The sequence below is a fragment of the Taudactylus pleione genome, unplaced genomic scaffold (genome assembly GCF_031769625.1).
Source record: "Taudactylus pleione unplaced genomic scaffold, aTauple2 ptg000977l, whole genome shotgun sequence".
NCBI lineage: Eukaryota > Metazoa > Chordata > Amphibia > Anura > Myobatrachidae > Taudactylus > Taudactylus pleione.
Genome location: NW_028285378.1, coordinates 4,128,947 through 4,143,882, shown reverse-complemented (window position 1 = coordinate 4,143,882; position 14,936 = coordinate 4,128,947). Strand labels below are relative to the sequence as shown.

The following is a 14,936-nucleotide window of genomic DNA, read 5'->3' as shown; positions in this document are numbered from 1 at the left end:
TACTGGTGCAGGGTATAAACAGAGGCCGGGACCCGGTAGTTGATGTCAGCATAGTGGAGGTCAGCCCTCTCCCTGCAACCCCTCCCACAGCTCAAGGCGCCATTCCACTGCGGTTTTGCCACCCCTGAGCTGCTCCTCTTCCATCCTCCCCCTGCTCGGCAGCCATTTTCTTCAAAGCAGTCACAGGTCTCTGGAAACGCTGGGTCCAGTCTCCCCTGTATACCTCTCCTAGGAGCCAGGTTATACAGTGCTACAGTATTTCCTACCAGCCACTGTGGTCTGTGTAGTTGAATCTAGTGCCCATTGCAGTTATATTTCATACTCTGCATTGTATGTGACTTGTGCTAGCGCTGCTGTCTTTTTTTTTTTTTTTCTCTGTCAGCTATACCTTTCCCTTTCTTTCACAATAACCCTGGGATACTGGTGTATAGGGGGTTCACTGTACTTCACATCTACCTGTATTTGTGAAGGCTGTTACTGCGTGTTGTTGCACGCTGCTCAGTGCTGTATTGTGTGTTATACTGTCCTTGCAGCTATGTCTAGCAAAGGCAAGGGTAACAAGCAGGCTGCTGCTCCTATACTGGTCTCTTACAGGTCCTGGTCAGCAGGATTAACCCAGCAGGATTTAATTCAAGATGGTCTATGTGCATCTTGTTATACTGCCCCAGGCCCGTCGGCCCCTCCAGCCCCTGCTCAGGAACCCCCCTGGGCTTCCTTTTTACAGGTGTTGGCAGAATTTGCAGTACACCTAGCAGCCACAGCGGTAGCTCCCTCTATGGGATTGCTACAACAGGTACACCCACCGATACCAGTAACTCCTATGCCTCCTCCATGTCTAGCAGCTACTTCTACAGCTTTTCAACAAATGTTGCAAAGTGAGAGGCCCTTACCCAGTAAAACTACTAAACGTGCTGTATTATCCTTACTGTTCTCAGATTCTGAGGTATCATCTGGGGAGGCAGAAGACGCAGATCTCTCACTGAGTCCCCCTCGGGTGGAGGAGTTTCAGTCCAAATTGAATGTACCTGCACTAGTCAGTGCTCTCAAGTGAATTCTTCAAATAGAAGATGCAGAGCCCATTCCTGAGGCAAAAGAGACACTCTTTAAGCGACAAAGTGGCTTTGGTGGAGTTTCCTCACTCTGATCAGCTTTCTGAACTCATGAGCGAGGCATGGAATACTCCAAGTAAAAAGTTCCAGTTGCCAAAACGCCTGGTTTCTTGTAATCCTATTCCAGCAGCTGATTGAGCTAAATGGGAAGTTCTCCCAGTTGTGGATCCCCACATGACATGTCTAGTTAAAAGCTCTACTTTACCTGTTTCTACAGCATTCTCCTTATCAACGGATTGAAGCTTGCGTCAAATCTATGTATTTTCTTACAGGAGCTATTACTAATCCAGCCATGGCTACTGCCATTTAGAGCTGGGCAGATGCTCTAGAGCAGTGGTTCTCAAACTCAGGGTCTCATTCAGACCCGGTCACAAGCGCCGATGGGCTCGCAACCGGGTCGATGGTCCCCACAGAGCATTCACACGACGGAGCCGGCTCCGTCGTGCGCATGCGGGAGACCCGGCTAGCGTCGGGCGCTCCGTTGCTAGGGGTCTCTTAGCAGACGGGCCGAGCTGTCGATGTTGAGTGACAGCTCGCCCCGTTTGCTGGGCGGGCCGGGGTCGTGCCCGGCCAAACGGAGGCGTTCCAGTCGCAACGCTTGCCGTTTGGGGCTGGCCCCACTTACATAATTGATGTCAGTGGGGAACTTCCTGCTCAAACAGAGCAGGAAGTTCCCTTGGGCTTACGAGAGCCCAGGCCCAACCTTAGGGTCTGGTCGTAAGCCCCGATGGTCGCGATGGTGATGACCATCGCGACCATCACCCTGGTCGGTCGCTAGAGCTGTGGGTGGTAACCCACAGCCTAGCGATCGACCAGAAGGCGGCACTTAAAGTAAGTGGCCGCCCTCATTCAGAGCGATCGCTTGCAGCAAGCGATCAACTCTGAATGAGGTCCTCAGTCCTCAGGTCCCCACACAGTTCACATTTTCCAGGTCACCTAGAAGCTGCACAGGTGTATTCATTACTCACCGACACATTTTAAAAGTTCCACTGAAGGAGCTAATTTTTTCACTTGTGATTCTCTGAGGAGACCTGGAAAACATGCACTGTTTGGGGGTCCTGAGGACAGAGTTTGAGAACCTGTGCTCTTGAGGACTCATTTCCCTCTGATGCTTCTTTGGAACAGCTGACCTACATCTCGCACATCAGGGATGAAGCCTACTATTTAGGAGAAACTGATTTGGATACTGGTCTCCTACCTTCAAAGGCATCTGCTACTTCTGTGGTAGCCCACTGTATCATTTGGCTTCGTTCATGGAAGGCTGACACGCACTCTAAGAAGGCCTTGGAATCACTGGCTTGCACTGGGGAGATCCTGTTTGGCCCAGAGTTGGACAAGATTGTGGCTACCTTGGCAGCTTCTAAGACTGCTTTCCTGCCCTCAGCATCTACACCAAGGCCTCAGATGTCATCCTTTAGGTCCTTTGTCCCCAGGGAAAAACCTAAAGGTCAGTCCTTTCCACGGTAGTCAGCTACCACAAATGCCTCCAAGCCCAGGATCAAGCAGGCCTGGGCCACTAGACGTCCAGCTGCCAAATCCGAGGACAAGCTCTGGGGATCCCAGGGTGGGAGGCAGACTTTTTCGGTTCACCCAGTTCTGGCGTCAGACCACCACAGATGCCTGGGTACAAGAGGTGGTCTCTCACAGGTACGCCCTCTCATTCCTGAAACGGCCCCCCCCAGCAGTTCTTTTACACAGGTCCTCTATCAGACTCGAGCATAGCCCTGCTCCTCCAGATGGCCATTCAGTCCTTGCTGCACTCGGGGTTGATAATTCTGCTGGTCCCGTTGTCACAGCGAGGGACCGGTTCTTACTCTACCCTTTTTTTTGGTTCAGAAGCCCAATGGGTTTCATCGGCCTACCCACAATCTCCAGTCTCTGAACATGGAAATCCTCAGCTCAATTGTCATCGCTATGAAACCTGGGGACTTTATGGTGTCTCTGGATATTCAGGACGCTTACCTACATGTGCCTGTATCGCCCTCTCATCCGCTATATCTCCGGTTTGTAGTCCTACACCTACAGCAACATTTCCAATTTCAAGCACTGCCTTTTGGGCTTGCTATAGCTTTGTGGGTCTTTACCAAGATCATGACCATTATGGCGGCCGACCTTCGTCGTAAGGGGGTAAGACTACTCCCATACTTGGACAACCTCTTGTCGTTGGCATACTCTCCAGAGGTTCTTCACCGCCATCTTCAGATAACCATGGCCTTTCTACAAAAACACGGCTGGTTGATCAACTGGAAAAAGTCTTTCCTGACCCGTTCCCAAAGGATGGTACATCTGGGAACCATTCTGGATTCTCAAGTTCAGAAATTCTTCCTGACAGCAGACAAAATCTCTGCACTTCAGCAACGAGTGCGCAGGTTACTCCACAGAGGATTCCCTCTTTGTCCTATATGGTTTCCAAAAGAAGGTCTGGCCAGCTAACAAATAGACTCTGGCCAGATGGCTTCGCATGACTGTTTGACAGGCTTACATACGGGCTGGCCTTCCTGTGCTGGATACAGTATCTGCTCATTCTACTCGCTCTGCGGGTCCCTCGTGGGCAGCCTGCCGTGATGAGTCTGCCGAACTACTATGCAAGGCGGCCATGTGGTCTTCTGTCCACACCTTTCTTAAGTTCTATGCCTTTGATATATTTGCATCTCAGGATGCTTCCTTTGGATGTCGGATTCTCCTCTCAGCTCTGGAGCGTCCCCGCCCTTGAACAAATGCTTTGGGACATCCCCCATTGTCTCCCCTGTGGAGCCCTATTGACCCTGAAGAAGAAAACGAGAGTTATGGTAAACTGACCATTAATGCTCTTTGAAGGTGCCCTGACGCACCTGGCTTCTATGGGTTTCTTCTCTTGGTCACTGGTTTCCTTCTCTATTATGTGAGAGTGTGTATCTTAAGTGTACCAGTCTTCCTTCTCTCCTATCTTGCTCCTGCCTTGGGCTTTGTGACAAAACTGAATTGCCTCAGGCTCTGGGTGGGGTATAGGGGGCGAGGACAGGAGCATCCTGGAACAGAAAAGTTTTGGTGTCTGGTCCTCCTAATGACCACCTATACCCCATTGTCTCCCCTGTGGACCCTATGGACTTCAAAGAAAGAGTTAACAAAGGTAAGTCTACCGTAACTCTCCTATTTTTTTTTTTTTCTCTTCATGTCTGCGCATGCATATATCAGGTAAGAGGAAAAACTGCTAAGGACACACATTTAAACATGAGAACCACAGGACTGCCCGGCATCCGCTCTGCCCCAGTGCCCCCTAGCACCCGCCACTGCTATAGTAAGGTGACCGCATTTGTGCCCCCGCCCCATGTGATGTCACATGGAGGGGGTGTGGCCTGCACCAGGCCCGCAGATAATGTTGTATATATCAAAATGGCCCTCGGCAGAAAAAAGGCTCCCCGCCACTGGTTTATACCAAGAAAGCATCAGAATACTTAGGTGACTTTATTCTTGATACTGACCTGGGTCTTTCTATGTTTTTCCCAGAAGCAAATTCAGAGTTAAAAAAGACCCTGGAGGTGTTACCGTATGGCGGATTAGTGTTTTTTTGTCCCAGAACTGAACAAAAATCTTAAGTCACTGAGGAGAAAGTTAATTAATTCCTGTTAATACACCCAAACGCTAAGGGTGAAGACTTCAGTCCTTTTGACAGTCAGACAGGATGAACGGTTAATTTACAAGGGTCAAAGCTCTTCTTCCAGAACGGTTCATGTAAAGGAAGATGTGTGGTCAGGCAAGCACCAAGGATGCAAGCCTGCAAACAATCTGCATTAAGGGATCTCACCCCACCCAGTCTCCTCTGAGGTGTCCTGTCTGCTACGCTTCTGAGACCATTGAATCAAGTCGTCTACAGATGCTCAGTCAACAATACAGTGGTCAGAGTCTAAAAATCAAAATCATGCATTTGGCAGAGCATCATGCTCCAGCCATTTTGTCCGTCTTCTTTCCAGAAGTGGACTTCTGCATAGTAGACTTCCTCAGTTGGCATACCATGCACCCTGGAGAGGGGTCTTTTCACCCAGAATTTTTTAGCAAATAACAGAAGGTTGGCACAGCTAGAGCTCGACATGATGACCTCTCAGCTAAACCACAAATTGCATTGCTACTGTACACTATCTCAAGACCGGTTGGTGTAATTAAAAGACACCATGACAGTCCTTTATATCTAAATCCTAGTTAGTGTCTGTGGTGGCTGCCAGTAAAAATGACCTGCTAAGTCAAGGCCCTTTTTTCCCATCAGGACTTGACCTATCTAGATTTGACAGTATGGCTGTGGAGGCCATGATCTTGCGAACAAAAGGGTTGTTAGAGCAGGTCATTCAGACTATCATGTAGACTTGCAAACAAACCTCTTTTAGATTATCACTGTGTGTGGACGGTGTACCTTGTATGGTGTACAAAGAATGGAGTTCCTGGTTCTTTTTGATTTGAGACTCCTGTCTTTCTTAAGGCCGGTACACCCTAGACTATGTCTAGTGTGTACAACCTAGTTAGCGTAGGGACCCGGCAGGGGTGTCTGCATCGGCAAGTGCATAAACACTTGCCGATGCTGGCAGCGACGGTTAATACCGCTACCGATATATTACCCATCGGAGCTGCATCCTGGGGGTTAATGGCCTGCCAGGGGAAGGCGGCCTCCCTGTTTAGTACAGGAGAAACCCCCCTGCTGCTCTCAGCACCTTCCACAGAGGCTTGACGGGCTGAGGGAACGATCCTCTCCCGGGCCCGCCTCCTTTGCTTACTCCGGCGGCCATCTTGGATGCGCTTTGTAGCTGGTGCCTGTGCGGAGCCTGGGTCCCCCTTACATACCTTTCCTCCATAATTTTAGGTCAGCGTGTGTAGCGCTATCACTACTGGAATGCTGGTCTGTGTAGTTGAAGTGCAATTAGTCCAGGCAATTTCTGCATTGTATGTGACTATCATGCTAGCACTGTGTGTCTGATAACTTTCTATCAGCCATTTTTACTATCCTTATTTTTTCCTGTTCAGCCCTCTCGGTGCCAGTACTGTCAGGGTGGGAAGTTACCTCACAGTTTCAAGTGTTTATTACGGTGGGAAGGTCACATAAAAAATATGTCCACTGAGGACTCTGTGTCTATGGGTGCACCTCTCCTGTTTTCCTGCTGTAGGCGTAAGGCAGGTGTGGGGGAGGGGACGGTACTTCAGGATGGTATATGTACTGCATGTTTGACCCTTCCTGGTGCCCCTGCTGTACCCAGCACCGCACAGGAACTCCCATGGGCTTCCTTTGCACAAGCCTTGAATTTGTGAATAGGTTAGCAGCCCCCCCTGCGTTTCCCCAATTAGGGTTTGCGCAGCATGCAGTTGTCCCTTCCCCCGTATTAGGGGTTCTGGGACAGAAGAATATTACAGAGCAGGATCCAAGGCCTGCTAAGAGACCGCTACTGTCATTTCCATCTACACAGTTTGATGATGATGACGGGTCGTCTGATGATGGAGAGATTCTGGATTTGTCTGACACTGACACTCCTCAATTAGGGGCGAAGGTTAAGTCCAAAATATATATTCCAGTTCTCATACGGGCTATCCGTACGGCCATGGTGATTACAGACGACAACCTACCTGCAACACCTACACATGTTTATTTTAAGGATGTTAGAGGTGCTGCAGCAGTTTTCCCCTATCTGGTCAGCTAGTGGATCACTTGGAGGAGGAGTGGAAATCTCCGGTTTCAGCCTCAAAAGCGCTTGGCACGTGCATACCCCTTTGCGGAGGATTATTTCACTAAATGGGAATCTCCCCCTCAGGTGGATTCTCATGTGACGCGCTTAGTAAAGAGCGCGACTCTACCTATGCCGTCAATGTCTTCTCTGACGGACGCTACAGACCGTAAGGTGGAAGTGTGCCTTAAATCTATCTATTCCCTTGCTCTCTGAGCAATGTTGGACTCTCAGCAGCAGAGGATCTTCTTGACGGAAGAAAAGATAGCCCTGCTGCAGTCCAGGATACACAATTGTCTACAGAGTCGTCGAGTGTCTCTTCACTCGGCAATGAGGTTACTAGGTTCCATGGTGTCGACGTTTGACATGGTGGAATATGCCCATTTCCATTCCAGGCCTCTGCAGATGTTGATCCTCTCCAGATGGGACGGAATTCCCCGTCTGATAAAGACACAGATGATCGTGCTCTCTCCGGAGGTACGCCTGTCTCTGACTTGGTGGTTACAACAGTCTCATCTCAACAGGGGACGTCCGTTTTGGATTTCAGATTGGGTCCTTCTAACAACGAATGCCTGCCTGCGGGGCAGGGGTGCTGTGACGGGCCCACACGTTTTCCAGGGCCGGTGGACATCAGAGGAGTCGCTCCTGCAGATCAATATAATGGAGCTTCGGGCAGTGTTCAGAGCGCTGCAACAAGCAAGACTCTTTCTGCAGGGAAAACCTTTGCAAATTCAGTCAGACAACGCCACCACGGTGGCTTGCATGAACAGTCAAGGAGGAACTCTAAGTCAGGCGGCTCTAAAGGAGGTATCCAGCATTCTGAATTGGGCGGAAGGCAATCTCCCAGCCATCTCGGCAGTGTTCATCCCAGGAGTACTCACCTGGGAAGCTGACTTCCTCAGTTGTCACGATGTACATCCGATGGAATGGTCACTTCCCCAGGAGGTATTTCAACTCCTGGTGGACAAGTGGGGCCTTCCCGAAATAGACCTCATGACTTCCAGACACAACTGCAAGCTGTGGGCGTACGGATCACGAACAAGAGATGCAGAGGCTCTCCAGGTAGGCGCTCTGTCTACGGTGGACCTTCCAGTTCGCTTACCTCTTTCCTCCATTCTCCCTTCTGCCTCGAGTACTTTGAAAGTTCAAGCAAGAAGGAGGCAAGATCCTGCTGGTGGCTCCTGCGTGGCCCAGACTGCATTGGTACTCGGATCTTCAGTGTCTGTCCATTGACACTCCATTGCTGTTGCCTCAACACCCGGACCTGTTGTCGCAAGGTCCTTGCCTCTACCCGGACCTGAGTCATCTGTCTTTGACGCCGTGGCTCTTGTGACTTCCCTCTTAAGGTCTAAGGGTTTCTCCAGATCAGTGGTGAATACCATGCTCCGAGATAGGGAGCCGGCTTCGTCTAGAATTTATCACAGGGTGTGGCATACTTATTTTGAGTGGTGTCGCCCTAGAGTGTACGATCCTCAGGAGTTTCGGATATCCAGAGTGCTGGCTTTCCTACAGGCGGGCTTGGATCTAGGTCCTCGCCTCACTGAAGGTGCATGTCTCTGCCCTGTCGGTTTGGTTTCAACGTAGGATTACTACGCTGCCTGACATCCACACCTTTATGCAGGGTGTCCTTCGCATCCAGCCTCCCTTTGTTCCTCCAGTGGCTCCTTTGGGATTTGGCTGTGGTTCTGAGGGTGCTCCAAGGTACTCCATTCGAGCCTTTGGGTTCCGTGCAGTTGAAATGGCTTACAACAAAGATAGTGTTCCTTCTGGCTATTTCTTCGGCCAGAAGAGTGTCGAATTTGGGGGCTCTCTCTTGTCGCCCGTTTTCTGATTTTTCATTTAAACCGGGCGGTTCTTCGGACCCGCCCTGATTTCCTTCCTAAGGTGGTGTCTAGTTTCCATATTAATGGGGAACTAGTGGTCCTGGCCTTTATTTCCTCGGATCTCTCGGCTGGTGAGTCCTCATTGGATGTGGTACGGGCGCTGCGGATTTATGTGTACCATACCACTTCTTTACGAAAATCGGACTCCTTGTTTGTCCTGTATGGCTTTCCTGCCAATAAGCAGACTTTGGCGCAGTAGATTTGCCTGGCGATCTCCGAGCTTAAGCTCAGGTGGGTTATCCAGTGCCACCTTCTGTGAAGGCGCATCCTACGAGGTCTGTGGGTCCTTTGTGGGCAGCTCGACATGACGCCTCGGCTGTTCAGCTTTGCAAGGCGGCTACGTGGTCCTCTATCCATACTTTTGTCAAGCATTACGCCTTTGACATGTTTGCTTCTCAGGTCGCTTCCTTCGGGCGGCGGATTCTCGTTTCTGCTCAGGAGCATCACCACCCTTGAAGGATACTGCTTTGGGACATCCCCAAGGTATCCCTGTGGATCCCTAAGGACCCTGGAGTAGAAAACGAGATATAGTAAGAACTTACCTTTTGTTATCCCTGTTTCTACCCAGTCCTTAGGGTCCACAGGGCGCCCGCCCTGATGCCCTGTGCTTCTGTAGGGTGTTATTCTGGTCACAATGTGATTCTTGTGTGTTCCAGACTTTCTTCTACCTTTTTGTTCTCCTCCTCCGGCCTATGTATTGCTACTAAAACTGAGGCGGCTGGGTATAGGAGGGGGCTTGGTGCATCCTGGGATGACAGCTTTAACCCATAGACAAGCCCATGCCTATACCCCAAGGTATCCCTGTGGACCCTAAGGACTTCGTAGGTACTCGCTGCTATGCTGTAGTCTCCACTCAAGCTTCCTGGTAGGTACACACCTGACAGATATATCTGCAGAACGAGTGATCTCCAGATATATCTGCAGATGATGGTCGTTCATACACACTGAATGGCCATCATCTGTGTCTTGCTGCGGGTCCCGGTGACCAGGGGGCGTGTCCTGGCAGCAGCGGGGCATGTCCCGCCCCCCTCCTCGTGGCTGCCGCTGTGTGCGTGTACGGGCGGTCTGCAGACATATCTGTCCATCGGCTGTGCAGCACAGCCAATGCGATATGTCGGTGAACGCCGAAGTTCACCGACATATCTCGGGTACACACTACCCGACGGGCAGCAGATACATTGGCCGATCAATTGATCGGCCAATGTATCTCTCAGTGTGTACTCAGCTTTAGTCAATTGAGCTGAAATTGCTCACTTGGAAAGTTACTTTTTGTTAGCTGTCTCATCAGCAAAGAGTGTGTCAGAGCTGGCAGCTTTGTTTTATAATCTCCTTATCTCACATTTACAAATACAGGTTGTTTACACCAAACCCTCCTGGTCAACCCAAACACATATTTAATCTCTTCATGAAATTGTAATGCCGGCTTTTTTGCCTGATCAGTCTGAGGTGTCCACTTTCATAATATCTTGGATGTAATTAGAGAAATACCTCCTTGCACAAGACCCACACTCTTTTGGTCTTCTATGATGAGAGAAGTTGGCCTGCTTCGAAACAGTCTAATTTGCAACCATTCGACAAGCCTATGTTTTTGAAAGTGTCCTGTTCTGCACTAGCACCCTATATACCCTGAGGTACAGCTGTGTCCCCCCAAATGGATTCAGAGGAACAGATTTTATGGTAAGTACTAAAATCATATTTTATTTCACAGGAAAATTAGTATATGTTGGTGTACTCACTTTTTCTCTGCTCTAAGAGGCTTATTTAATAACTGGTTGCAAGCTGCACATGTGATGTAAACATAGCAATCAGTCTGATAACTGTTTTCATTTTTAACTTGTACTGAAAACAAGGCAGAATCTGACTAGTTGTTGTGAATTATCTTTATATTCTCATCTGTTATTGAACCATATAATCTACAGACTTGATTCTTATGTGTTTCTGTCGTTACAGATCTCTTCAAGCCAGTATGGCCAAACTTCTCTGCGACCTCGGCAAGGAAAAACCTAAGCCAAAACGTGAGAGCAATCTGACGCAGGATGTACTGGACAACTATGAAAAACAGCTCCAGCATGACCAGTGTCCTGCCAGCTCTTCTATAATGAACTATCTGCATAGATTAGAGACTGACCAAGTGTTCACTAGCACTGATAAACATCTTCCAACTACAACAGCCCAAATAAAGTACAGTAATGGGGTAACATCTGACCCCAGTGATTTTACAGTAGGCAAAGTTCACATTTCTAATCAGAGATCAGAAAAAACTCAGAACCTAGTACCTCCTTGTAACCTCCAAAAACAAAGTCTGGAATTAGGGAGTGAATCATGTTATTTAACCAGTGATGAGTATAAGCCAGATGAAACTACATACCTACCCATAGCAAGCAGCCCTCATAACGGAAACTTTGTTTCATCCCAGGGGAGGATGTGTACCCCGCCTAAGATTTGTAATGTGCGAAGAGACAGTGAGACTGCCTATACTAATGAGATATTCAGCACTTTAGAAAAATGCCCTGAGGTCCCAAAGGATTCAACAAATATCGCAGACACATTAGATCAAATCACCAAGGTTCACTCTGAAATTCTGACCATGGAATCCTGTATCGAAACTGCCTTTCTACCTAAAGACTATTCTCGGACATATCCACTTATCCTGCAGCAGATGAGAAATTTGGAGGTCGGCGATGAGCAGCAGACTAACCACTCACTGTTAGACTGTAGAACTGGGCAATCAGATTGGACAGTCTCCTCTTTCTCCACCTTTACATCACACGATGAGCATGAGTTTAGAAACGGCCTTGCTGCTTTGGACGCCAATATTGCTAAACTGCAGCAGACTTTACAAATTAGTACTGTTAAAAAGTAGTACTATACAGTGTGCAAACCATGTGCGTTTTAATGTTTAAATTAATTTATAATAAAATAATGTGTGACTTGCACAAATGGTTTTTGTTGTAAAATGGGGATTGGTAGACAATCGTTTTGAAGAACTATCGTCATTTGGAAATATACTTTGCTTTTATTTTCCTATGGAGTGCTGCATATTCAGGTTTTGATAATGGCAGTAACCTTGTCCATCACTTTCTCAGGCCAATTACTATAGGAATATAACAATCCTAACATAAGTTGTTATACACCACGAGACACTGGAGGACATGGATGAAAATGTTCACAGAAGTAATATTGTGCAAATAAAGTCTAGCAGAAAAGCAATGCTCAAAATGCTGTACATACAGTCAGGTCCATAAATATTGGGACATTAACAGAATTTTCAGATTTTGGCCTCTATTCACCACCACACTGGTTTTGAAATGAAACAAACAAGATGTGCTTTAACTGCAGACTTTCAGATTTCATTTGAGGGTAATTACATCCAAATCTGGTGAACGGTGTAGGAATTACAACAGTTTCAATATGTTGCTCCCACTTTTTAAGGGGCCAAAAGTATTGGGACTATCAACTCAAAAGCTATTTCATGGACAGGTGTGGGCTATTCCCTCGTTATTTCATTATCAATTAAGCAGGTAAAAGGTCTGGAGTTGATTCTAGGTGTGACATTTGCATTTGGAATCAGTTGCTGTCAACTCTCAATATGAGATCCAAAGAGCTGTCACTTTTAGTGAAGCAAGCCATCATTAGGCTGAAAAATCAAAACAAACCCATCAGAGAGATAGCAAAAACATTAGGTGTGGCCAAATCAACTGTTTGGAACATTTTTAAAAAGAAAGAATGCACCGGAGAGCTCAGCAACACCAAAAGACCCGGAAGACCACGGAAAACAACTTTGGTGGATGACAGAAGAATTATTTCCCTGGTGAAGAAAAACCCCTTCACAACAGTTGGCCAAATCAAGAACACTCTCCAGGAGGTAGGTGTATATGTGTCAAAGTCAACAATCAAGAGAAGACTTCACAAGAGTGAATATAGAGGGTTCACCACAAGATGCAAACCATTGGTGAGCTACAAAAACAGGAAGACCAGATTACAGTTTGCCAAACAACATCTAACAAAGCCATTACAGTTCTGGAATAACATCCTATTGACAGATGAGACAAAGGTCAACTTGTACCAGAGTGATGAGAAGAGAAGGAAAGGAACTGCTCATGATCCAAAGCATACCACCTCATCAGTGAAGCATGGTGGTGGTAGTGTCATGGTGTGGGCATGTATGGCTGCCAATGGAACTGGTTCCCTTGTATTTATAGATTATATGACTGCTGACAAAAGCAGCAGAATGAATTCTGAAGTCTCAGGCAATATTATATGCTCATATTCAGTCAAATGCTTCAGAACTCATTGGACAGCGCTTCACAGTGCAGATGGACAATGACCTGAAGCATACTGCAAAAGCAACCAAAGAGTTTTTTAAGGCTAAAAAGTGGAATGTTATGCAATGGCCAAGTCAATCCCCTGACCTGAATCCGATTGAGCATGCATTTCACTTGATGAAGACAAAACTGAAGGGAAAATGCCGCAAGAACAAGCAGGAACTGAAGACATTTGCAGTAGAGGCCTGGCAGAGCATCACCAGGGATGAAACCCAGCGTCTGGTGATGTCTATGTGTTCCAGACTTCAGGCTGTAATTGCCTGCAAAGGATTTACAACAAAGTATTAAAAAGTGAAAGTTAGATTTAGGATTGTTTAGTTTGTCCCATTACTTTTGGCCCCTTAAAAAGTGGGAGGCACATATAGAAAACGTTGTAATTCCTACACCGTTCACCTGATTTTGATGTAATTACCCTCAAATTAAATCTGAAAGTCTGCAGTTAAATCACATCTTGTTTGTTTCATTTCAAAGCCATTGTGGTGGTGAATAGAGGACAAAATATGAAAATTCTGTCAATGTCCCAATATTTCTGGACCTGACTGTATATAAATGAGATTTATTTAACATGGCAGATATTTCAATCAAGAGACTCCAAGCATATCCAGTGATGCTGAGTCAGTCTCCTGTATATAATATAGGAACATTTACATTCTAGGCCAGTGCTAAGGATGAGCTCTTTGGAAGGGCTGTTAATATTTACAGTCAGCATGATGTCACAGTGAGTTGCATTGCTGCATTACAGTTTTAGGGCATGGGTTTGATTCCAACCTGGGCCCTATCTGTTTATTCACCCCATGTTTTCATAAGTTTTCTTGTCCATACGGGACAATGCTGGGGTATAGGGCTGTACAGGAGGACTGGGCACCAGCTAATCTTTTGCACTCAGAGCAGCGCAGCCTCCTTCTTCCCTACACCCAGCCCCAGGCATTCCAGTTCAAGTGTGGTGCTGGCAGGAGCCGGGCACATTGAAGCAGGGCTGCCATTGCAGCCGCTAATCTTTTCTTTTTACTTTATTTGAGCGGGCAGCGCAGTCTGTCCTATAGGACGCTCAGGCTGTCTTCCCATCAACTCCCGGCGCCGGTGGCTACACAAGGAGGACCCCAGCCAGACAAGCCGCATTGCTGCAGCTTCACCCGCCGACGCTGGAGACCAGGGGGCCGGGCTGCCCGCGCACACTCCCGCTTTACTACCAGAGCATATAAAGGTAACTGGGCACTGCATAGCGGTGACCATTTGCCCTGGGGGATCCATGTCCGTAGGGGAGGTGAGCTCTCCCCATTAGTGCCTCCCCCGGGCACCTGGTGCAGTCCTCAACGGAGGCTTCCCACCAGAGGGTTGTTCCTCTCCCTCCCACAAGAGATTCCTGAGCGGCCATTTTATGTACATCAGCTGGCTGAAGCTTGATCTCTGGAGAGCTGGTCTCCCTGTATACCTCCCTCCCAGGTTAGGTTATCCAGTTTATTTCCTTGCAGCCGACTGGGGCTTGGACTGTTGAGCACTCACTACCCATTATACTATTTTGCATTGAATGTACTGTGTGCTTGTTCTTATAGAAAGGTATTTTATTTTATATCCCTTTGCCTGTCATTTTTTCTGTCCTGTTTAACACCGTACAGTATCTGTGTGCTGGCAATTAAAACTTGTATTAACAGGGTGAGTGATTCACTGTGACCTCTTTATTATGCCCCACTTATTATTATTACTGTGCGCGGCCTTACATTCATTGCACTTTCCTCTTGTTGCACACGTCTGTTACTACAGCCTTGTGTGTGGGGATTGCCTTGGATTGTACTATGTATTCCAGTGGCAAAACACCTAAAGAGGTGTTTAAGGAGACGGGAGCTACTGTGTTACACACCTATAGATCTTGTTCTGTTGGTCTCTCTCTGCAGGATCCAGTCCAGGATGGTCTCTATATTCGCTGCTGCACAGATGCGC

The 14,936-nt window shown here is 47.7% G+C and overlaps 1 protein-coding gene across 4 annotated transcripts in view; it reads left to right on the top strand.

Annotated features, from left to right (window-relative positions):
- Positions 1-11,613, top strand: part of CCDC14 (coiled-coil domain containing 14) — an 85,386-nt gene extending 73,773 nt beyond the window's left edge. For all 4 annotated transcript variants that reach the window (XM_088460729.1, XM_088460726.1, XM_088460727.1 and 1 more), the window contains one exon: positions 10,624-11,613. In XM_088460729.1, coding sequence (XP_088316855.1) covers positions 10,624-11,536 — 913 coding nt within the window. In that variant the 3' untranslated portion in view covers positions 11,537-11,613. The remainder of the gene's footprint in view (positions 1-10,623) is intronic.
- Positions 11,614-14,936: the final 3,323 nt, after the last annotated feature.